The sequence below is a fragment of the Aquarana catesbeiana genome, linkage group LG06 (assembly GCF_042186555.1).
Source record: "Aquarana catesbeiana isolate 2022-GZ linkage group LG06, ASM4218655v1, whole genome shotgun sequence".
In the NCBI taxonomy this organism is placed as follows: Eukaryota; Metazoa; Chordata; class Amphibia; order Anura; family Ranidae; genus Aquarana; species Aquarana catesbeiana.
The window spans coordinates 412,598,589-412,623,782 of record NC_133329.1 but is presented as its reverse complement, the minus strand read 5'-3'; the positions used below and the strand labels follow the sequence as shown (position 1 = coordinate 412,623,782).

At 45.6% G+C, this 25,194-nt stretch overlaps 1 protein-coding gene across 1 annotated transcript in view; it reads left to right on the top strand.

Annotated features, from left to right (window-relative positions):
* The window catches only part of LOC141147295 (protein mono-ADP-ribosyltransferase PARP14-like), a 97,753-nt gene that overhangs the window by 24,183 nt on the left and 48,376 nt on the right, over positions 1-25,194 (top strand). Inside the window, exons 7-9 of the mRNA XM_073634504.1 lie at positions 17,860-18,096; positions 24,167-24,388; positions 24,491-24,557. Coding sequence (XP_073490605.1) covers positions 17,860-18,096; positions 24,167-24,388; positions 24,491-24,557 — 526 coding nt within the window. The remainder of the gene's footprint in view (positions 1-17,859; positions 18,097-24,166; positions 24,389-24,490; positions 24,558-25,194) is intronic.

Genomic DNA, 25,194 nt, shown 5'->3' with positions numbered 1-25,194 from the left:
ATTCACACTCCCGACATGCCTTCTGGACCCAGTCTGCCAGCCATGGGCAAAAGATGTACCTCCTGCCCAAGGATTCCGTTTGGTTGGTTTGGAAGTGCCCACTCGCAGCATGTAGCACCTGTTAGATTTGAAGAATGTGTGACTGGGGGACCATAAACTATAGTATGCCCGCTGTTTGGTAGGAATCCACGCCTGATGGTAAAGCACATTTTCCCACATCTCAAGCTGATCCCACTGTCTCAGAATCACTCTGAATGTGTTGGACTGTTTCTTGCACCCGCGGGAGGCCAGCTTACATTGCCACAAGAGAAAGTGTTGTACCTGCATGAGATTGGGGACTTTTTTTGGATCCGATCCCATTCCCCCGGGTGTGGATCTCTGTGGATTCTGCCTGGAGCATTGTGACTTTCTCTGAGGGTGCATTATGTGGCTGGGAAGGTAAAATGGGGGCTACCTCAATGTCTTCCTGGCTGGATTCAATAGCCTATCCTGGGTGTTCCACTGGATAGAAAAACAGAGCATCTGTATGTCCGTTAAGCCTTCAAGGCTTCTAGTGGATCTTGCATTTGAACTGTGCTAGTCGGCTGACCCACTTTTGCTGCAAAGACCCTAGTTTTGCTTTTTCCAGGAAGCCAAGGGGGTTGTTGTCAATGAAGACCTCTATATTTGCCCCACGAGGTACTCCCCAAACTTCTCTATGATGGCCCTCACTGGAGGCCAGCAACTCCAGTTTGAAGAAGCTGTAATTATGGGGATTCTTCCGAGCAATAACTCGCTCGCTCGCAGGACAACTCCCAGGCCCTGTAATCTCCTATCCGTATACATTTGGAAGGGTTTCTAGCAGTCCGCATAAGCCAGCAGACAATGAAGACCTCAAGCCAGCAGACAATGAATACCTGTCAATGAAGACCTCTATATTTGCCCCATGAGGTACTCCCCAAACTTCTCGATGATGGTCCTCACTGGAGGCCAGCAACTCCAGTTTGAAGAAGCTGTAATTATGTTGATTCTTCTCAGCAATAACTCGCTCGCTCGCAGGACAACTCCCAGGCCCTGTAATCTCCTATCTGTATACATATGGAAGGGTTTCTAGCAGTCCGAATAAGCCAGCAGATGTGCTGAAGCCGGGTTTCTGTTTGAGTGTTTCAAAGACCTGTTGTTGGGGACTTTTCAATTGGGATTGGATGGAGTGCGATAGTCTTTTTTTTGTGTTTTTTTTTGGGTGGAATGGCCACTCAGCGGCTGGGTAAGAGGGGCGATGATTTGTGCAAACTTGGGGATTAACTAGTGATTGTATCCCACCAGTCCCAGCAAGGAGCATAACTCATTGACAGTCTTTCACAGATCCCCCCAACTTCCACAATGTGCCCCAAGTACTGGATCTTCTGTTGCATTAAGGGGCACTTGCTCAACTTGAGCTTCAACCCATACTGTGCTAGATAGGTAAACACCTGATCCACACAAAATCGCAGGCTGTTGTTCTTCTTTCACACCAGGACCATGGGGTCGGCCCATGGACTATGGCTTTCCCAAATTACCCCACTCAATAGAATGTTGCGGAGCAAGTTCTTGACCTTCTGGCACATGGCTGGGGGAATGTGGCGGTAACATTCCTGTGTGAGTGTCTCCTGTGTGAATCGAGTGGTCAATGGCAACTGTAGTCTTCCAGGCTGGTTGCAAAGACCAGTAGGTATTTCTCTAGCAGTTGGTGAAGCAGCCACTGCTGAGGGAGAGGATAGTCCCAGAAGGGGATGGCCAGCTGTTCCAGCAGTGGTTTGTATTGTGACTCATCTAAGGAGGCTATGGCTGCCTGTAGTTTGGAGCAAACGGCTTTCACCCCTGGTTGAGCCTCTGCTATACAGTGTTGGGGTACCACGTAGAGGTCTGGTATGGTGGCATGGTTAGGGAGAGAAGTCGGGAAGGTCGGCAGGTTGATGAGCTGCACCAGTATTTTCCCTTGGACCTTGGATAAGGTGCGAGTTAGCAGCCACTCCCCTGGCATCACTGAGTCTTTGCGGGGTTCCACCATTACTGTGACCTCTTGAAGGTTCCTGTGAGCCCTAATAGGCAAAGACCAGGCTACCTTTGGAGGGGTGCCAAGAGTTATTTTTCCTTGGGGTGCTGTTCAGACAATCCCCACTTGTTCAGGCTGTTTCCTCGCTGCCCCCTGGTAGGCCTTATAGGCCTGGATCATATTGAGCTAGACAGCTCACAGACCGCAGCCCCATGCACACTGCCTTGATTGCTCAAATTTGAGCAGTAAGTGGGGTAAGTCCAAGTCCTTCAGCATGTTAATGCCCAGAACAATAGGTACTGCAGAACTTACTGGGCTGCGGGTCACCACAGCAGAACTTATTGGGAACTTACTGGTACTGCAGAACTTACTGGGCTGCGGGTCACCACAGCCCCTACCCACACCACCACCTGGTCATCTATCTGAATCTTAATCCAGGTGACACCTTCTACCAGTATGGGCAGGTTATTGGCCACCTTGAGGAACAGCCAGTACTGGTCCAGCTGGTTTCGCGTGTAGAAGTCCTACTCCATGACGGTGACTTCAGATCCCGTGCTGATCAAGCATGGAACCTCTTGTCCATTAATGAGTGAATTCAGTACTGGACTTTGCGTGACCATGGACTCTATTTTTATGGGACCTTGTGCTGACTGTCCCCGGGACCGTCCCTCTTCTCCTAGGAGCCACTAGTTTAACGGCGGCCTTCGGGTACTTTTGGATTCGGGCCAGCCACTGTTGGCTAGATGTCCAAAGCAGCCACACCACCAGGTCCTCCTCTAAGTCCTTTCTCAATGATTCTTGCTCTTAGAGGAGTGGGCTAAATCCTATTTGAATGTGAACATTTCCTGTTTCAAGGAGGGCCCATCCTGAGTGAGTTCACTTAAAGCCATATGTTTGGTCGACAGAGATGAAGGGGCCTCTTTCAAGTGTAGTGATCCGTGCCTTTTCATCATCACCATAGTTGCTGCCACGTCCACCACAGTATCATGGAAGGAGATGGTGAGTTGCCCATTGATTTGCTCCTGTAGGGCTCTCCTGACTGGACCAGCCTTTGTTCCCACCCCAAACTGGTTCCTCAGTAGGTGGACCGAGGCATATATATCACCACAGCTGCACACATCCCTCTTCTGCAGACGTTTAAAGAGATTCTGGAGTGCTACCATGAAATGGGTAAGGCTTTTGTCCTCCTGTTGCCTCTGGACGAAGAACCTCCGCCTTAACACATTCTCTCCAAACAGGCCCTCCAGGCATGCTACAATCTGTTCCAGGCTGGCTTGGTCCTCCTCCGGTAGAGCCATCACCACTCGGCAGGCATCATCCTCAAAGGAGCTGATAGCCAGCAACACGATCAGCCAGGTGGGAACTTGATACAAGGCTTGCAGCACCCTCTACTTTCTCCTCCCACTCAGCCAGAGGAATGTTTGATCCATTAAACTTAAGCACCAGGGCCAAGGCCAAGGCCAATCCTAATGGTGCCATGATGGTTCCCGCTCCTTCGCTGCTAGAAGGGACATATCCTGCTGGCAAGTGTGGGTAGGTTCAGCATAGTGCGGCAGCAGAGGACACTCAAAGTCCAGATGATGAAATAGAACTGTATTGAAATTAAAGTTCAGCAATATACAGCAGGCCTGGTGGGAAGGCAACCTGACTGGGGACACTCACAGGATATAACAATTAAGGATAGTAGCAGTAGGTCTCAGGTGTGCTGACAGTGTCCATCTCGAGGGGCGGAATTAGGCATGGCTGGTCTGTACCCAAGTGGGGAAGCTTCCAGGAACGATGGCGTGTCCCTGCACTTTCCCTACTCATCTGGAACCTCTCCCTGACACTAATCACTGTCCCCAACAGACAAGAGACCTGTCCTTACTCCATCCACATGTGTGCAAAACCCGGGAGCCAGGGTGTTAAATAGACACTGCCTGACCCAAGATGGCTGCCAAAGTCACATGGGGAGCCAGAATCCAATCAGATGCTGTCTCCGTATGACTGAGGAAACCATAGAGAAACTAGGTTTCTCTCGACTTCCTTCTCCACCTGCATTTCTGCTCAAGATGAGTGTCACCTGCAGTGGAGAAAATAGACTGCACCCGTCTACACATTGTTCCAAATTGTTCCAACAATTGAAGTATGCCTACAGTGGGGAAAAAACTTATTTGATCCCTTACAGATTTTTTAAGTTTGCCCACTTATAGAGAAATGAAGGGTCTATAATTTTTATCATGTGTGTATTTTATATGATAGAGACAGAATATCAAACAAAAATCCAGAAAAAACACAATACAAATGTTATAAATGGAGTTGCAGTTCAGTGAGTAGAATAAATATTTGATCCCCAAGCAAAACATGACTTAGTAGTTGGTGGAGAAACCCTTGTTGGCAAGCACAATCTATCCAATGAGGCAAGCCTCATTGGATAGATTGATAGCAGCAGGAGCCATTGGCTCCTGCTGCTGTCAATCAAATCCAGTGACGCGGGAGACGTGGGGCGGGGCAGAGTCCTGCTGTCTGTGTCAATGGACACAGTAGCAGGACTCAGGAGCGTGCCTGCACGGGTGCCCCCAGGGAAGGCGCTTCTCCAAGGGGGCACTCGAGAAGAGGAGGAGCCAGGAGCGCCACCTGGGCACCCCAGAAAAGGAGGATCGGGGCCGCTCTGTGCAAAACCCTTGCACAGAGGAGGTAAGTATGACATGTTTGTCATTTAAAAAAAAAAAAAAAGAAAACAAGACTTTACAATCACTTTAAGGTTTCTTGGCTGTCGCTTGGCAACTTGAAGTTTCCGCTCCCTTCATAAATTTTCTATAGGATTAAGGTCTGGAGACTGGCTAGGCCACTCCGTGACCTTAATGTACTTCTTCTTGAGCCACTCCTTTTTTTGCCTTGGTGGTATGTTTTGGGTCATTGTCATGCTTTTTTTTGGTTGATATTCTATCTCTATCATATAAAATACACCTATGATAAAAATGATAGACCCTTCATTTCTATGTAAGTGGGCAAAAAACTTACACAATCTGCAGAGGATCAAATCATTATCCCCCCCCCCACTGTATGTCATACCTGTGGGACCACTGCGGAAGCACAGACTTACTGTAGTAGTCACTGATACTACAGTGAATGCCGCTGTCTCCTGGGTCCCGTGCCAAGCGGCTGCCCTGGTACATAGCGAGTCATTTGCCCAGCACAGGCAAATTCTTGATCAGGTGAAGATCGTGACTTCACCACCCTGCATCTCCACTTTATTCAATTGGAGAATACTTTGCAAAAATGCAAGGTGTTCTGTCAATAGCATCCGTGCCGAGCTGGGTTATTACGCAACACAGTAGCTCGGCATAGGACCTTAGAGACGGCAGAGATCAGTGTAGTAGTGGAGACGACTAGAGTAATTCTCCTCTTCCACGGTGGCCCCACAGGTATGCCATAGGCATATGTACATTGATCCAAACTGGACGAATATAACTATGTAATAAAATCCATACCTGGAGTTCAGCTTCAAATCCTTAAATCAAGCTGCCCCAAAGTATTTGCTGCACTAACAGGTGTGCTTGGTTGGGTGAGCTGGATTAACTGTATGTACCCTCAGCTATATACAGTATACAGCACTGTGTTCCCATCCCACTCCTGGAACAAAATAGAGTTGAGCTGAGCTCCGCTCAGCCATTCACAGGAAGCTTTGTATTCTATGAATGAATAATACAAGCTTTATATATTAAGAGATTGACCAACAATGAGGCATGGGGAGGCGGGACCGGAAGTGAATGCTGGAGTGAGATGGTGAGGTGAGGAGTGTGTGTGTTCACCCCACTCCCACCGTAGAATGAAGGAATGCCTTCCTCAGTGCGAAAGTGAGACCCGTGCCGTGTAAAAACCTGAGACCTTGCAGCCCCTGCGTCTGTCTGCCGCCCGTACGCCGTACCCTGGAACTCTCCCCTGGAACTCTCCTCCACCTACAGGAACCGCAACTACACCATACCTTTCCTTACCCAGCGGGGGCTCTTGGGCATCTGTTGAGTTCCGAAGCTGAGCGGTGACGGTGATGTGTCAGTGACAAGCGGAGTCAAGCAGCGGCGAGACAAGACAAGATCTCGCGGGAACACACGAGAACACGCTCGAGAAGAGCTGCATTACCGGACCTATACGCCGACGCCGACGACAGCAAAGAACCCGGGGTGGAAACCTGTAGTGAAAGGTCAGGGGTGTGGAGGTATTGCACCCCCCCCTGTAACAACGATCTAGCGGGAGATAAAGGACTCTTGGGTGAGTGTATAGGCTCGCATATGTACCTGGCCGTGTGCTTTATTGAATTACTTAAAATGCTCCTGTGTGCCCTAATGACTTGCTTAGCTGGCTCCTGGTGAAAGTGTATTGACAAAAGCTCCCCAAACTTATATGTAGCCTCCACTGCTGGAAGAAGTTTAAGTACGACAGTCTACATATAAGATACATTGGGAATCACTAGGACTATACCTAAAGTACCTAGTACCTATACCATGGTACTAGGACTCACTGGTGCCATATGAAAATATAGCGGTACTCCACAATATAGTGGCTTGCAATACAGCGGAGATTAATATCAGATTAACACCAGGGTTCTAATTGCCAATACGGTGAATCTACTAAGTGTTTCCTGGTGTGCTGGTTACTTCTTACAGCTCATACCAATCGTGGACTGGGGTCCCCCCTTGCCTATGGTGGGGTCATAGCAGTATAAATAATACCATTTGGAAGAGGCCAGAGTAACTAGACAATGTCTACAAGAAGGAAAGGTGATGAGCATGCAAATGTGGAACCGATGGGGTCTCAGTCGTTGCGTTCAGCTAAAGAAAAAGATAAGGAAAAAGGTGGAGTGTCCTCGGTAGCAGGGGCAACGGCAGCCGCGGTTGCGGCAACCGCAAAACTGGAGAGACTGGTGAATATAGCAGACCATACACCAACGAAAGGAGGGCAGCAGACACAAAACAAAACAACAGTAGATAGAAAAAGCCTGGGCCAGATGAACACGCTCCCAAATAATTCTACAACAAAGAATCCCTCAAACAAAGGTGCAAACATGGTGGGGAGAATAATAGAAATAAATAGCACCCAGAAACAAGAAACGGAGGATGAGCCATCTCTTAAAGAAATCCTTACCGCAGTCAATTCCTGTAAACAATCCTTGAGTAATATGGAGGATCAGATGAAAGATATGAGGGAAGAACTAGCCCATGTAAGCCAAGATCTTAAGAAAATGGCAGAAAGAGTGACAGAAGCAGAAGGAAGAATAAGCCTGCTAGAAGATGACCTAAAGCCAATGAGACAAGAGTTAAAAGTACAGAAAGATCAGATAAAAAGGCTTATGGAAAAATTCGACGAAATGGAAAATAGACTCAGGAGGGACAATGTGAGGATAGTCGGGCTCCCAGAGAAGAGCGAGGGACTAGACCCGGCAGGCTTCGTAGAAAAATGGCTAATTGAGACGTTTGGGGTAGAAACATTCTCACAGCAGTTCTCCGTTGAGAGGGCACATAGGGTTCCATTTAGACCCCCCACCCAGGCTAGCCCCCCAAGAGCTCTGTTATTAAAGTTCTTAAATTACAAGGACAAGGTGACCCTTCTGCGAAGGGCTAGGGAAAAGGGGAACATATATTATAATGGAGCCAAGATATCAATGTACCCAGACTTCTCACCTGAATTGCAGAAGCGTAGGATGGAATTTCTGGGCATCAAACGCAGCCTCCAAATGTATGACATTACGTACGCTCTCCTTTACCCTGCTAGGCTTCGGGTTAATGCTTTGGGGGGCAGTCAGATATTTGAATCCCCAGAGAGAGCGCGGGCATGGTTGGAAGAAAGGAAAGATCAGCTTGTGCTGAAATAAAAAGGGGCCACAATGTATGAATATAAATATAAATATAAATGAGGAAGAAAGAATATAGTAGGATATAACCTACAAGTGTGGGGTGGGGGGACTCACAGGGTTGTGAATAAATAAGATAGGTTTTTGTATGGGTGCGGGATGGAGGGTGGGGAGAGGGGGAGGGGGGAGGGAGGGAGGACAGGGGGTAGGAGGGGTGGGGGTAGAGGAATGGGAGACGGTCATTAAAAAAGCCTACAAGGGGGACCTAGAGTGGTGGGGGGGGGGAGGGGAGGGATGGGGGAGGAAGATAGTGGAGGGTAATGATTATAATAGGGAAACACAAAAAGGTCACGTTTGCACTTTAAAAAGAAAAAGAAGTATATTTCTTCCTAAAGTCACATTGAATGTACTTGCAAATTATGATTAGTTATGGTAAATATATATAGTATGTGTGGTATGTATAAGTTTTCAAAATTTGAAGTCACCAAAATAAAAAGGCGGTGGGATGGGGGAAAGCCCCCCTTTTCAGTAGAAACAAGCACTCTAGGTAGTTGGGAAGGGAATGCGTTAGAGAGAGGATTCGGTGGAGGGGAGGTAGGTCTCCTTGTTCTTTCCTTTTCTTTTAGTACTTTCTTTTTTTTTTCTTCTTCTTCCTTCTTGCCGGCGGCTGTCCCGCCCGCTTTTACTACAGCCTTCTCCTTTCCACTAAGTTCTCCTGACCACAAATATAAGTAATAAATAGTGGTCTCGAGTATTAGTTCATGGAATGTTAGAGAGTTGGGTTTCCCTAATAAATGAGCAGCGGGGAGAGAGAAGAGAAAGGAAAAAGGGAAAGGGAATTATATCTTTTCCTAAAGTCACACTGAATGCACTTGCGAATTATGAACGGTTATGGTAAATATATATAGTATGTGTAGTATGTATAAGTTTTCAAAATTTGAAGTCACTAAAATAAAAAGGTGGTGGGATGGGGGAAGGCCCCCCTTTCAGTAGTAATAAGCACTTTAGGTAGTTGGGAAGGTAATGCGTTAGAGAGAGGATTCGGCGGAGGGGAGGTAGATCTCCTTATTCTTTTCTTTTCTTTAGTACTTCTTTCTCTCTCTTCCTTCCTTCCTGCCGGTGGCTGTCCCGCCCGCTTTTACCACAGCCTTTTCCTTTCCACTAAAGTCTCCTGCCCATAAAAATAAGTAATAAATTATGGTCCTGAATATTAGTTCATGGAATGTTAGAGGGTTGGGTTCCCCTATTAAGCGAGCAGTAGTTAAAGACGGTTTAGATACACTCAAAGTCGAAATTGCCTGCCTGCAAGAGACACACCTGACAAAAGACTCCAAAAACAACTTATGGAAAAAGAGATACCAACATCAATTTCACTCTACATATACCTCCTATTCCAGAGGAGCTTCAATTTTGATTGGTAGTGGGGTAGCGTTCACTTGCAGGCAGTGCAAGATAGACGATGAGGGACGGTACGTGTTTCTACATTGTGTAATAGAGAATCTGGAATGTATACTGGTTAATTTATATATCTCACCCCCGTTTAAATTGGATATTTTGTATAATTTGATGGAATTCATAACTGAAAAGGCTGAATTACCTGTTATAGTTGTCGGGGACTTCAACATGGTTCTGGATAATAAAATAGACAGACTCCCCGGGGGGAAACAGCGCCAGAGAAAGCAGGAAAACCGTTTGAAACATTTCCTACAAGAAGCAGGATTGCTTGATATGTGGAGAATAAGGAACCCGAGGGTCCAGCAGTTTTCGTGCTATTCGAGTTCCAGTGCTTCTCTGTCAAGGATAGACTTAGCTCTAGGTAATGGTCTGGCATTACAAGTAATAAATAACATAATCTATCACCCTAGAGGGGTATCGGACCATTCCCCACTCACAATCTCGATAAATCCGAGTCATAAGAAAACCAATAGAACATGGAAGTTGAATCCAGCATGGTTGGAAATAATAGAGAACCAGGAAGGGGTGATAGCAGAACTGAAAGAATTTATAAAGCTTAACTCGGGTACTACATCGAGAGGGGTGGTGTGGGACACACTGAAGGCATTTTTAAGGGGTTTGATTATACAGAAAGTGTCAAAAATTAAAAAAACGTCTCGGGACTGGGAGGAGCGGTTTAAGAGGGAACTAATTGCTGCTGAAAAGGAATACATAAACGAACCTTCCCTTGAAAAACAGAGAGTGTGGGAAAATAAACAAAGAAGGTACCAAGACATAATAATTAGGAAAGTAGAAAACAAAAGGGTATTCCAGAACCAAGTCATGCACGGGGAAGGGGAAAAAGTAGGGAAGATATTGGCCCGTATAGTTAGATCCGACTCCCCCTCATCCGTGGTCCCGGTTATTAAGACCTCGGCAGGTGAGACAACATCTCGGTTGGAAACGATTACTGAGACATTTGAAGAATATTATAAGAGGTTATATAAATCTAGTGGGACCTGGGATGAGGGAGAAATGGACAAATTTTTTCAAAACATTGAGATACCAACACTGGGAGAGGTGGATGTTGAGGAATTAGAAAGACCAATCACTATAGAAGAGATTAAAACAGCAGTGTCAGAAATGGCTAACCATAAATCACCAGGTCCCGACGGCCTCCCAGTTGAGATTTATAAACAGTATGGGGAGGTACTATTTCAGGAACTGTTGGATGTCTTCAACTGGGCAAAAGAGCAAGGGAGGTTACCCACTTCAATGACAGAAGCTACAATAATAGTGTTACACAAAGAGGGGAAAGATCCCCTGGACCCTGGGTCATATAGACCTATATCATTGCTCTGTGCAGATGTTAAAATCTTAGCAAAAATTTTGGCCACTAGAGTTAAGAAAGTGATCCACAAAATAGTACACCCAGACCAGACAGGATTTATACCCCATCGAACAACTAGCATGAACATCAGGAGAGTTTTTTTAAACTTACAGATCCCCACGGAAAACAGAGGCTCGAGAGCAATGCTTCTGCTGGATGTGGTAAAAGCATTCGACAGCATAGAATGGGAATATGTCTGGAGAACACTAAAGGAATACGGCTTTGGTTCCTCATTCATAAACTGGGTTAAAGTATTGAACAATGAACCAAACGCAAAAGTTAAAGTCAATAATAACTACTCAACTGGGTTTAAATTAGAGAGGGGATCAAGGCAGGGGTGCCCCCTGTCCCCCATGATTTTCGCCCTAGCTATGGAGCCACTAGCTACAACAATAAGACAGGATAGGAAAATAGTGGGGTTTCAGAGGGAGGATGGCGAAGAGCGGATCGCACTGTATGCGGACGATGTCCTCATATTTATGGGAGACACAGAGGAATCACTGAATCAAGTAATGGACATATTCTCAAGATTTGGGAAGATCTCGGGATTGTCCATAAACTGGGGAAAATCAGTTCTATTACCCCTAGATTCAGATAGTACAGATGCCCCCTCAAATGACAACAGGTTAGGAATAACAACACTAACAAAATATCTAGGTATCAAGATCACCAAGGACCCAGAGAGCTACTTAGATAATAATCTAGCCCCCCTATTAAAGAAATTCAAAGATAAGGTCGAAATATGGAAGGATCTCCCGTTATCAGTGGCGGGGAGGTGCAATTTAATTAAAATGTTATGGCTTCCCCAATTGCTGTATATAATGCAGAACTCCCCAGTATGGATAAGCAGGAGATGGTTTGATAAAGTAGAAACAATATTTAGAGCCCTTATATGGAAAGGAGGAACCCCTAGGATAAGATTGCAGACCTTACAATTACCCACGCGGGAAGGGGGGATGGCAGTTCCACACCTACGTAGTTATTTCCTGGCAGCACAGATGCAGTATATGGGAGGAGATAGCAAGGAGAATCTGATTATTAAGGGAGCCCCCCATAAGACCGTAATAGAAACTCTGGAAGCAGACTCCTTTATATACAATACCCCTACGGTCAAATTAATAAAAAAAGTCTGGAGCACCGTCAAAACGCTGTTGGGAATAAATGACTGGATTAAACACACCCCCCTGTGGAATAATAAGAATCTACAAGAACTACAAGAAATAGGAACAATTAAAATCTGGAAAAAGAAAGGTATTGAGAAACTAGCTCAGCTATATAACCAGTCCATACTAAAACCCTTCGCTACTTTAAAAGAAGAATTTGGTATACCAGATAGCTCATTATATAACTACATACAAGTTAAACACGCCCTTAAGGCACAGTTTGGGGACCGGGGCCCCTCCTGGAATGAGTCTGATGTGCTTCAGAAACTGGGAAACCAGGAGGGCCATGGGGGGACCATAGCTGAAATATACCCACACATTTGTAAAAACAGCATAGAGACCCCAGAAAAACTTAAAAGTAGAGGTAAATGGGAGAGGGAGTTGGGCGCACTCTCAGACGGGCAGTGGAGGGAGATATTAGCAGGAGGGCATCGGGTATCGATCTCCCCAGCCCAAAGGATCTCACATCTAATGGTTCTCCACAGGACATATTATACTCCTAAAAGGTTATTTGAGGTTGGGAGGAGAACGGATGCCAACTGCCCTAGATGCCAGCACGAAGGGGACTTGTTGCATATGTTATGGAAATGCCCGAAATTATTCAGGTACTGGTCAGAGATTATAGAAACTCTTAATAAAGTTTTCTCCTTAGAACTTAAAATGGATCCGAAACTATGCATTTTGGGGGTAGGGGAGGATTTGGTCATTGGAACCTATAAAATTACAACAGTCCAGAGATGCCTCTTTCAGGCGAGGAAGTTAATAGCTCAAAGATGGCAGGCAAGAACTCCCCCACAGAAAAACGACTGGTCCAAAACAGTGACGGAAACAATGTGGAAGGAAAAGGCAGTGTATATAAAAAGGGGGAATTTAAAAGCATTTAAAAAACTTTGGAGTCCATGGCTGGAGGAAATGGGATACTTGCTATAACAGTACAAGGAGTTAAATCCCGTATGACACAGAAATGGCAAAACGTGTTGGAAGATGAGGGGGGGAGGGTGGAGGGGAGGAGTTGGGGGGAGGGAGTAAGGGAAGGGGGTAAGGTTACATGGAATAATAAAGCACGTTTTGATATGGGACCCTTTTTAATATACACTCAAGAGTGGCGGTTGAAATAGGAATGTATTATTATATTAATATGTACACTGAGCTGTATTTTGTATAAGCATTAATAAAAATGATTGAACTTAAAAAAAAAATATATTAAGAGATTAATAACAGTACATACATCCAATGTAGAAACATGTATTATCAGCAAAAAGACTCAATAGGAATACTAGTGGAATTGTAAATATATACCTGGGTATATATAAAGGCATAAGGTTTTTTTATCCTAATGCATTCTATGCATTAAGATAAAAAACCTGTGTGTAGCAGCCCCCCCCCCCCCCCAGCACACCCCTAATTACCTACCTGAGCCCCTTCTCTCTCCAGCAATGTCTGCGATCCCCTCAGCCATCCAGGACACTCCTCCTGATTGGCTGAGACAGAGCAGCGGCACCATTGGCTCCCACGGCTGTCAATGAAAGTCAGTCAGCCAATCGGGGGAGGAGAGGGGGCGGGGCCAGGTCGGAGCTCCTTGTCTGAATGGATACATAGTTACATAGTTACATATTAGGTGAGGTTGAAAAAAGACACAAGTCCATCAAGTCCAACCTATGTCTGTGATTATATGTCAGTATTACATTGTATATCCCTGTATGTTGCGGTCATTCAGGTGATTATCTAATAGTATCTTGAAAATATCGATGCCCCCCGCTGAGACCACCGCCTGTGGAAGGGAATTCCACATTCTTGCCGCTCTTACAGTAAAGAACCCTCTACGTAGTTTAAGGTTAAACCTCTTTTCTTCTAATTTTAATGAGTGGCCACGAGTCTTATTAAACTCTCTTCTGCGAAAAAGTTTTCTCCCTATTGTGGGGTCACCAGTCCGGTATTTATATATTGTGGGGTCACCAGTCCGGTATTTATATATTGTGGGGTCACCAGTCTGGTATTTATACATTGAAATCATATCCCCTCTCAAGCGTCTCTTCTCCAGAGAGAATAAGTTCAGAGCTCGCAACCTTTCCTCATAACTAAGATCCTCCAGACCCTTTATTAGCTTTGTTGTCCTTCTTTGTACTCGCTCCATTTCCAGTACATCCTTCCTGAGGACTGGTGCCCAGAACTGGACAGCATACTCCAGGTGCGGCCGGACCAGAGTCTTGTAGAGCGGGAGAATTATCGTTTTATCTCTGGAGTTGATCCCCTTTTTAATGCCAATATTCTGTTTGCTTTGTTAGCAGCAGCTTGGCATTGCATGCCATTGCTGAGCCTATCATCTACTAGGACCCCCAGGTCCTTTTCCATCCTAGATCCCCCCAGAGGTTCTCCCCCCAGTCTATAGATTGTATTCAGATTTTTGCCCTCCAAATGCATTATTTTATATTTTTCTACATTGAACCTCATTTGCCATGTAGTTGCCACCCCATTAATTTGTTCAGATCTTTTTGCAAGGTTTTCACATCCTGCGGAGAAGTTATTGCCCTGCTTAGCTTAGTATCGTCTGCAAATACAGAGATTGAACTGTTTATCCCATCCTCCAGGTCATTTATGAACAAATTAAATAGGATTGGTCCCAGCACAGAACCCTGGGGGACCCCACTACCCACCCCTGACCATTCCGAGTACTCCCCATTTATCACCACCCTCTGAACTCGCCCTTGTAGCCAGTTTTCAATCCATGTACTCACCCTATGGTCCATGCCAACGGACCTTATTTTGTACAGTAAACGTTTATGGGGAACTGTGTCAAATGCTTTTGCAAAATCCAGATACACCACGTCTACGGGCCTTCCTTTATCTAGATGGCAACTCACCTCCTCATAGAAGGTTAATAGATTGGTTTGGCAAGAACGATTCTTCATGAATCCATGCTGATTACTGCTAATGATACTGTTCTCATTACTAAAATCTTGTATATAGTCCCTTATCATCCCCTCCAAGAGTTTACATACTATTGATGTTAGGCTAACTGGTCTGTAATTCCCAGGGATGTGTTTTGGGCCATTTTTAAATATTGGTGCTACATTGGCTTTTCTCCAATCAGCTGGTACCATTCCAGTCAGTAGACTGTCTGTAAAAATTAGGAACAACGGTCTGGCAATCACTTGACTGAGTTCCCTAAGTACCCTCAGATGCAAGCCATCTGGTCCTGGTAATTTATTAATGTTAAGTTTCCCAAGTCTAATTTTAATTCTGTCCTCTGTTAACCATGGAGGTGCTTCCTGTGTTGTGTCATGAGGATAAACACTGCAGTTTTGGTTACTGAAGCCCCCCGATTTCCTTTGTGAAGACTGAGGAGAAGAATAAATTTAATACCTTCGCCATCTCCCCATCCTTTGTAACCAGATGTCCTTCCTCATTCTTTATGGGGTCAATATGGTCTGTCCTCCCTTTTTTACTGTTTACATACTTAAAGAATTTCTTGGGATTTTTTTTGCTCTCCTCCGCTATGTGTCTTTCATGTTCTATCTTAGCCATCCTTATTGCACCCTTACATTTCTTGTTGCATTCTTTATAAAGTCTGAATGCTGAGGATGATCCCTCAACCCTGTATTTTTTGAAGGCCTTCTCCTTTGCTTTTATATGCATTTTTACATTGGAGTTAAGCCATCCAGGACTTTTGTTTGCTCTTTTAAATTTATTACCCAATGGGATGCATTGGTTAATGCCCTTATTTAATATGCTCTTAAAGCAAACCCATCTCTCCTCCGTGTTCTTTGTTCCTAATATTTTATCCCAATTTATGCCTTCTAGCAAGGTTCGTAGTTTAGGGAAGTTGGCTCTTTTGAAATTCAGTGTCTTTGTATTCCCTTTATGTTTCCTATTTGTGTGATTTATACTGAAACTAATTGACCTGTGATCGCTGTTTCCTAAATTGCCCCGTAATTCCACATCTGTGATCAGGTCTGTATTGTTGGTAATCAGTAGATCCAGTAATGTTTTATTTCTAGTTGGTGCGTCTACCATCTGACCCATAAAATTGTCCTGCAAGACATTTAGGAACTGGCGAGCTTTAAATAAATGCGCGGTTCCCTCCGCCCAGTCTATGTCTGGATAATTAAAATCCCCCATTATGATAACACTTCCCATCCTTGCTGCTAATCCAATTTGTGACAGGAGATCTGTCTCCCCCTCCTCCCTCAGGATAGGGGGCCTATAGCATACTCCCAGTATTATTTTCCCCTTTGCTTCATCCCTTTGGAGCTCTACCCAAAGGGATTCCACCTCCTCCCTAGCACCCTTAGTGATGTCATCTCTCACATTCACTTGTACATTATTCTTGATATATAGGAATACTCCTCCCCCTTTTTTATTCTCTCTATCCTTGCAATAAGGATTGCTCTTGCTCAGCTTGGATACCCCCTGTAGCAAGTTGCTGGTTGAGGGGACACTCAAAGGAGGGAGGGGCCAGGAGCAGCAAATAGGGACCCGAGGAGGATCCAGGCCGCTCTGTGCCAAACCAACTGCACAAAGGAGGTAAGTATAACATGTTTGTTATTTAAAAAAAAAAAAAAAAAAAAAAATCACTTTATTAGAGATACCTCCAGGTGAATGCTGCAGCAAAGTCTTGTAGGGGCCCCTGAGGATGATGCAGCTTCTGTTTTTGTGTTGGAAACAGCGGTCACAGGGGTAGCCTCAAAAATTTTGTCCAACTAGCCTGAAATGGGACTGTTCACCTGCAGTAAGTGTTGTGTGGCACTGGAACTCAGAGTCAGCTTATCTATTTTTTGCTTTAGTCCCTCCCAGCGTTTCCAACCGTCAGTATTTTTACTGGCAGCCAATAAAAAACAGGCACTTTTTGTCCTGTCAGTAAATACCATCGACAGGAAAAGGTTGCCAGTTAAAAATATGGCTGTGATGCTTGGCACAGAACCGTGCATGCGCAGTTCCATTCCTGAGCCAGCTAAGACCATCTGAGTGCCTGCTACAGTGTGATCGGATGGCACCAGCGTGAGGCGGGTCTGGCAGAGGCAGTGCCTGAGCGTGTCATGGGATGTCATGGTGCAAGGGAGCTGAGCCTCGTGTGCGGGTCTGTGGGAGGAGAGCAAAGCAAGCCGGGAGCGGGACTGTCAGTGCTGTTTGGACTGGAGTGGACTGAAAGGACCACCTGGCATGGAGAGAGACTGTGACTTAATGAGGTGAGGTGTCATCATCACCTGTGCTGCTGCACACTGGTGTCAGTGTCACTGTAAGAGTCAATTTCATATGTGTGTGCCGCCCATTCTAATTTCTTGCCCTCCTGGGTCCTGTCCCTGAGCTACTTACTTACTATATAAGAAATATGTTTTTTTGGCTTAATATTTACCTTAAATCACATTGATAATTGCCTATTGTACTTCTTTGTAGCCCAAATAATGAAATTTGCACTTAAATCTGTCATTTTGTAACTTTGGGAAATGCCAGTAAAAACGTGGTTGTGCCAGTAAATTTTGGGTGTTGTGTCAGTAAATTTCAATCTGGTAGGTTGGCAAGACTGGTCCCTTCCTAGTATTGTATAATAATGTCTTCTGGTATCCATGAAAATACAACAGCAGCAACTTCATGGACAAGACATGTGGCTCACTTCTCTCTCAATCTACTTCCTGGAAACACCCCCTTATAAAGTGTTCGAGTCCTCCGATCTGGGGTTTCTAACCCAGCTAGCAGGGACAGGAAGAGATGTACATAAATAACTCTATGACAGTAAAAAGTACTGGTGTTTACAATTGCAGGCAGTAGAGGGCAGCAGATCCCTACAGTTATTTAGATGATAAGAAAGAATATTCCATGTGAAATATGTCATTTGTTCACGTATAACATCTTTTTCTGTACTCATTGTTTGAATGAAGATCTAATATCTGCCTGCTCAAATATGTTGAAAAAGTCAACAATTTCCATGGAGTTTACCCATCATTTTACATGACTGTAACTGGCGAATGTTTTGTGTGTAATGCCTTTTAACAATTGGACTTGTCAGTAAAGATCTGCCTTCTTTCCGTAGACCAATGTGGTGGTGAACAGTGTGGGGACAGACCTAAATCTTCGTTCTGGAGCCGTGTCCAAGGCTCTGCTCAGGAAGGCCGGAACCAACCTCCAGGATCTTCTGAAAACAGAGAGACAGGGGAGGCAGGTGGAAGACGGCTCCATATTTGTTACCGATGGCTGTAACCTCTCCTGCAACATTGTTATCCACGTTGTGGTTCCAGAGTGGGATGATGGAAATGGTTCTTCTGAGAAGGTATGGAAATATAAGACAGATTACTCCTCTCAGCTGATAGAATGTGTGGTGATCCTTTAGACTGGACTAGTTGTAGTGCTTGGCAAACATTCATTTCCAGTGACTACAAGGAAATCCTCTAAATATGCAATTTAAGGCTCTCGATATAGAGTCAGTGAATGATGACACACTTACACACAACTAAAAAAAAGGAAAATACCAGTTTTACTCAGCTCAAAGAGGTTCCAAAGTCTAGGTGTTTTTTACCTTAAAGCGATATTAATGTTCTAAAATAACAAACATGTTATACTTACCTGCTCTGTGCAGTGGTTTTGCACAGAGCAGCCCCTGGATCACCTCTTCTCAGGTCCCCCACCGGCTCTCCTGGCTCCTTCCACCTTCCGGGTGCTCCCATAGCGAACAGCTTGCTCTGGAGGCACCCAAGCAGGTGCGCTTCCGAGGCCACGGCTCTGTGTGTCCACTCACACACGGAGCCGTGGCTTGGCCCCCCCCCCCCCCGTCTCCTGATTGGCTCACTGCTGTGATTGACAATGGCTTCCACTGCTGCCAAAAAGCCAATCAGGAGTGCGAGTCCGCAGAGAGCCAAGGCTCTCGTGGATATCGCTGGATCAAGAGGGGCTCAGGTAAGTCTTGGGGGGGGGGGGGGCTGCTGCACACAGAAGGTTTTTTACCTTCATGCATAGCATAACAAGAACAAAAAAAATGTGCTTTTACAACCACTTTATTACATTCCCTGCAATAAAATGGAACTAAACCCATCGATTTAATAGCTTCAAAACAGTTACATTCACGACACTCGTTGGGAATGTAACTGAAACATTGGCCTGTGGCCTCAACCAAACTGTCACCATCAAATGTCTGGTGTCATAACTGATCACAAGTGCAACATAATGGCAGTTGAAGATCAAACAATGGCCAAGATGGCAGCTTCCCTGGCTGAAAACGATAGGAGGGTTTAGTTCCACTTTAAGATAAAAAACATCCCACTAACCTGTGGTGGCCGGTGGTAATTTTTTTTTTTTGGGGGGGGGGCGGCAAACAGTAACCCCCCACAGTTGGTCGGTCGGGTCTGGATCACTTACCCCATCTATGGTGGGCGGCGCTTCTCCCGGGCTTTACCGGCGGTTTCCCTTGCACGGGCGGGGTCTTCCGTTTCCTCCCTCCTCCTCAGCGGCCAATTGGTACTCTTCTCTTTTTGGCCAATCCGAAAACGGGTCTCAAACCTGCTTCTGATTGGCCCGATTGAGGATCAGTGTTTCAATAGCGAATGTTCATTCGCTGTTGTAACACCTGGGTGGGCTCATCGCGCAATGCTCTGCGCCACGAGCCCACCTTATTTTGAAGCCTATTACAGCCTATGGCTCTAGACAGGTGCTTCAAAAAACCCCCCCCCGCCACTGTAAGGTAAATAGGGGGTGGCCTCGGCGGCCGTGAATAGATTCATTCATAGCATGAGCTCTATCTATACAGGGGGGTGGCATGGATAGAGGGGGCGGCGCCCGGGCGCCCCTAATGGACGGGCCGCCACTAACTATTCCCCCACCCCTAAACATTTACTCTATCATTTCAGCACTGTGCCCAGCTACAGGTCTTCTCTCCCCTCGTCCTACTTTCACGGGACACACTGTAAAGAGGGAGCAAGGGGAAGGGGGAGGGACTTAGCCGTGCCACGCTGTGTGTGTGTCTGTAGATGCACACAGCTCAGCCTGGAAGTGTACTCCCATATGGGGCCACTTGTAAGAAGACGGAGGGGGAAAAAAACGCCTGTAGGGGGATCACCACAGAGACCGCTCTGTGCAATATTGGATATATGTCTTGTAAGTATAACCTCTATTTTATTTTATTTACAAAAAAAAATGCTTTTAGAACCAATTTAATAACAGATAATGGGTTACAGAGATAGCAGTCTCAGGTCCAGGCCTTTCCTTAGCCCAACCTGCAGTTATCTTGCTCTGCAGTCTGCTGAGTTGCAATGGTCGGCGTCTCTTCCCTCCCACACTAAAGTTGAGATTAGTGACTCAGCGGGTCTCTCTCGATGTACTGGACTTCCAAATTTGGGAGGCACTCCAGGAGCTTAATATGGCACTGAGCCGATACAGCAGCTGATAATGTCATTTGTCATAACTTTCGATTTCGCAGCTCTGTGACTCCTCTTCCTGGCTGTAGTCCAGTCTAAGGTCACAGTTTGATTATTTCAACCTCACCATCTCCCTTCGCCTTCTGAATGATTGCTTTCTTACCCCTCAATATAACATTTTCCTGATAAGAGATATCCTACGCAAGATCTGTAGATATAGAGCCTTTCCATATTTTTACTTTTCTTGTGTTGTAAGTCCTAACAAGGACACTTCACACTATTAGTGACTCACATTTAAAGTGGCTTCATACTAGTCCATCATCAACAACCAGTGGTGGCTGGTGCTCCATTATTTTGGGGGGGGGGCAAACAACCACACCCCCCTGCGCCCGCTCGCCAGCCCCAATCGTCAGCCCTGATCGCAAGCCCGCCAGCCCCGCACTTACCACATCCAGGTTGCGGGTGGCTTCCCCGGCATCAATCCGGTCGCTTCTCCTCCCTGCCTATCAGGCCTCAGGACCCGCTTCCTGTCCTGATTGGCCGGGAGGAGAAGCAGGAAGACAATAGCGAATGTTGATTCGCTATTGTCACAAGTGGGTGGGCTCAGGGTGCAGTGCACTGTGCCCCAAGCCCAACTTTTTTGAAGCCAATTAGAGCCTCAGGCTCTAATCAATGATGTGCTTCACAAAAAAAAAAAAAAAACCCTGTAGAACTTGATGCATCCGGCACCCCGCATGGAGATTATGGGCCAGCGCATAGAGATTAGGGGGGCAGCGCCCTTACACCCCCTTATGGATGGGCCGCCTCTGTCAACAACCAAACCCAACTGACCTAGAACAAAAATGATCCAGGTGTGCAGAGAGTGACATGTGCAAACCTTCAACGACACATCGATTTACCTCTCCTAACAGAAAAGAAGTTCTTAAAGTGGACCTGAACTCAAAAAGTAAGAGTTTGCTGTGTTATAGGCAACATCTAGAAAGGCTTATTGTGCCAAAAAAAACAGACGTTGCTTCTCCTCCTGGCCAATTGGGTCTCAGGACCTACTTCCTGATTGGCCGGGAGGAGAATCAGGAAGACAGTAGCGAATGTTAATTGTCTATTGTCACACAGCTGGGTGGGCTCAGGGTGCTGTGCTCTCCACCCTTTTTTGAAGCCAATTAAAGCCTCAGGCGCTAATTATGTACTTCCAAAAAAAAATAAAACCCATTAAAAATCCATGCGCCCGGCGCCCTGCATGGAGATTAGGGGCCGGGCACATGGATTAGGGGGGCGGCACCCCTGCGCCCCTTATGGACGAGCCACCACTGGCCTCATAGCTTTATATCTGAGTAAGATCATCCATGGCAGGGATCTCCAAACTTTCTAAACAAGGGGCCTTCAGACTTTAGGGGGGATGGACTGTGGCCATTGGGAGTAATAAATCCACCCAGTATCAGTGGGAGTAGACAATGTCCCAGGCTTGGTGGTTATTGGGAGTAAATAAAATTACAAAGCACCTGTGGTCAGTGGGAGGAATAGTGCCCCATCATTGGTGTCAGTGGGAGGAATAGTGCCCCATCATTGGTGTCAGTGGAAGGAATAGTTCCCCATCATTGGTGTCAGTGGAAGGAATAGTTCCCCTTTGTCGGTATCAGTGGAAAGAATAGTGCCTCGTAAGAGTGGGAGGAACAGTGTCCCAAGGGCCAGAGGAAGGCAAGCATAGGGCCACATTTGGGCTGCAGTTTAGAGACTACTGATCTTTGGTACTGATTTGGAGTGAAATCTGGTGATGTCACTGCTCTCTTTGCTAGAGAGGAAGCTGTACCTGAGAACCTGCAATGAAAGGATCTCCCTGCTTCTGCCTCCACCTCTATCATTACCCCACCAGTCAACAGGGGAGGGGGGTCTGTCATGAAGAAGCAAAGCCCTGCTCCTCTTTCAAGGCATGGTGAGTCAGTAATGGGGAAAAGATCAGCCACAGGAAGACCACAGGAAATACTGGTGATCAGCCCTTCACCTTCTGCTTGTCAGTGTTGGGTCTTGCTTTCAGAGTATAGGTCCTCTTTAAATGACTTCTTAAAGAGGAACTGCAGCCTGCTCACATAATTTGTAATAAAAACATCTTTGCCATTCTGAAGCTCCCCCCCATATATTTTATATATACTGTGATTCTGTACTTGCCAAATATGCTGCAGAAATCTCCCTCCACTGAGTCTGGCTGCAGCCATTTTAACTGTGGGCAGCTGAAGCTGCTGCCTGGTCACTTCCTGGATTTACACAGAGGCACACCTCCAGCTCTGCAGCTCTCATTGGCCCTCTTATGACTCATCCCCCCTCTCTTCCTGGCAAACTCTCAGGAGAGTGATAGAGAGAGAGAGAGCTGTGCATGATGTCATAAGCCTAGGCTAATGACCAGACAAGAAACATGAAGTGGGCTGTATAAGGGATTTACTGGCAGAAACAAAAAAATTACTATCCAAAGTTAAAACAACAACAAGGGCAGAAGATTTAATAGATGGAAAGATGAAAAAATAACTGAAGTTCCGCTTTAAGTACAGTAGATGTTTCTGGGGTGCTAACTTCACAAGTCTACATCTTCCCCAATTGCTCTTTAAAATAGAAGCCGTAGTGAATGAGACTCTCACAACTTCTTCACCATATTATTTGTTGTTTGTTCGGCTTTTCTCCTTTCTGATTCAGTTTAGTGGGATGTCCACACATGGATGAGGTAAATATTTCCAAAGCTGATTGTATTACCCCACACACCTCATCTTCCCTAAACGTTCCCAGTAAATGATATGTTTATGTAGCACTTTATAAATCATGTACGTTGCTAAAAATATTTAAATTTCAACCATCAGCTTTTAACATCCATCCATCTGTAGCCTGTCTCCAGCCTTGTCCAGTCTAATGAGGACCTCCAAGGCCAGAGATAGCCGACATCCTTCAATATGTGGTGGGTTGTGAAGCATAGTGGGTGCAAAGATGGTGAAAGTCATTGGGCACCAGACACTTCTTGGATGCAAAAGAGGTTTTATTTATTTTGACAGACCTTTTTGTATTTTTGGGGGGAAGAGGGTTAGGGTCAGGACACCCTTAAGTAGTTATAGATTCAAGTGGTAAACTCCGAGACTTCAGTAGGAGCACAGCAGGAAAAGGCCCCAGAAATGCTGTCTCCTCCTATGGTAACCGTCTTTAACAGTTCCTAACTCAAACGTAACAGTCCTTTCAGTTCCACTACAACTGTCTCTTGTAGTTGTAGATTGGTCCCTTTGTGGCGACAGCTTCCCTTCTACCTCCGACCACTCACAGGTTCTCCGGCCGGCAGAACCATCACTTTTGGTTGGACTGCGAGCCGCAGTCCCAACCCTGCGCTGCCCTCTTACTTCTGGATAGGCCCTCAGACAGCCTGGCAGCCAGATGCCCCCCCTCAGAATAGGCCCAACCTCCGGCCTAGCAGCCTGGGGCATACAACACACGTCCACCCAGACAGCCGTCCAGATGACACAGAACACAGATCACCTGACCTCACCCGAATATATAGGTTTTCCCAGCAGGCCAAGGGATTCAAGAAAACCCCTGCCCATTGGCCGATATACCCCATATACTCATAAGGTCATTAGGTTACCCTTCTCATATCTAGTACCACCAAGTACCCGGCCACCTAGTGGTAGAAGAGAAAAGTGCAACAAGGCCAAACTTAGGGAGAAATCAATAGATCTCTATCAATCAACCAAGATAACTACTCTTGGCAAGTAAATTTGTGAGGAGCTCCCTGACTAAACCCCAGGGTGCTACAAATCTGTCTACCATTCAACTGTCCGTCCACCATCTATCTATCAATCCGTCAACCATCGATACATCCATCCATTCATTTATCCGTTTACCATCCATCTATCCATCCATCCATGTGTCCATTCATCCACCATTCGTCCAGCCACCATCCATATCTGTACAATTGTTCTGCACCATCAACCACCTGCATTAGCATCTGATCTTATTTGTTGACAGATTCTGAGAAAAATTCTGAGTGATTGTCTGAGCGCCACAGAAGCCAAACAATACAGATCCATCACCTTTCCAGCAATTGGAACTGGAATTCTGGGATTCCCCAAGAAAATTGTGGCTGCCTCAATGTGTGAGGAGATTCTGGAGTTCAGCAGCAAAAATCAACTCCAATATCTAAAACAAGTGGATTTCATGCTGCACCCGAGTGACCAAGAAACTATAAAGGTAATGAAGATTTTTCATGTGATTGTGGTTAGAAGAGTGAAGTAAGATCATATTATACGATTTTGTGGTTCCCCGCTGTAAATCCTCTATTGTTGATTTCAGGTTTTCTCCTCTGAGCTGGAGAAAAAGACCAACGCTGGAGGACAGAAGAAAGATGAAAAACCTCAATGTAAGTTATATCTGTGATATGTGCAGGAACAGTATAGACTCCATATACGGCAGCCAATGTATGGCAGCCAATCAGCTTCTAATTTCAGCTTGTTCAATTAAGCTTTGACAATAAAACCTGGAATCTGATTGATTTCTATACAGAGCTGTATCAGATTTAGCATTCTCCAGTTTTCGTAAATCAACCCCCATTGTGCAGGCCAAATTGATTCCAAACGAAAACTCTAACTCTCTAATAACTATTTTGGGGGGGTCACACAGGCTAAATGTTCGCCAAGAGTTCTTGAAAGTGCAGTGGCATGTACTATGCACTCCGAACTATGGATGACGCTGTAGTGATATACTAGTGTCTGTGGGTTTATATATGCTTGTATATTCTGCACAGAAGGACGTTTGTTTTCTCTGCTCTCTCCTGTAATGCTGTTCTCACACATGTGTAGCTCCCTCTAGTGTGCTAGAAGTATAGTGCTTTTTTTTTGGGTAGAGTAGGTAAATCTGCAGGCTTGACTGGCAGCCAAGCCTGGGTGTGTTTTGATCTGGGTTGGGAGTGACTCAGGCAGAGCTGGTAACTCACAGGCAGCATCACCAATACCTCCCACTTCTTTCCAGAATATTCTGATATCTTCTGGAAAGGAAGG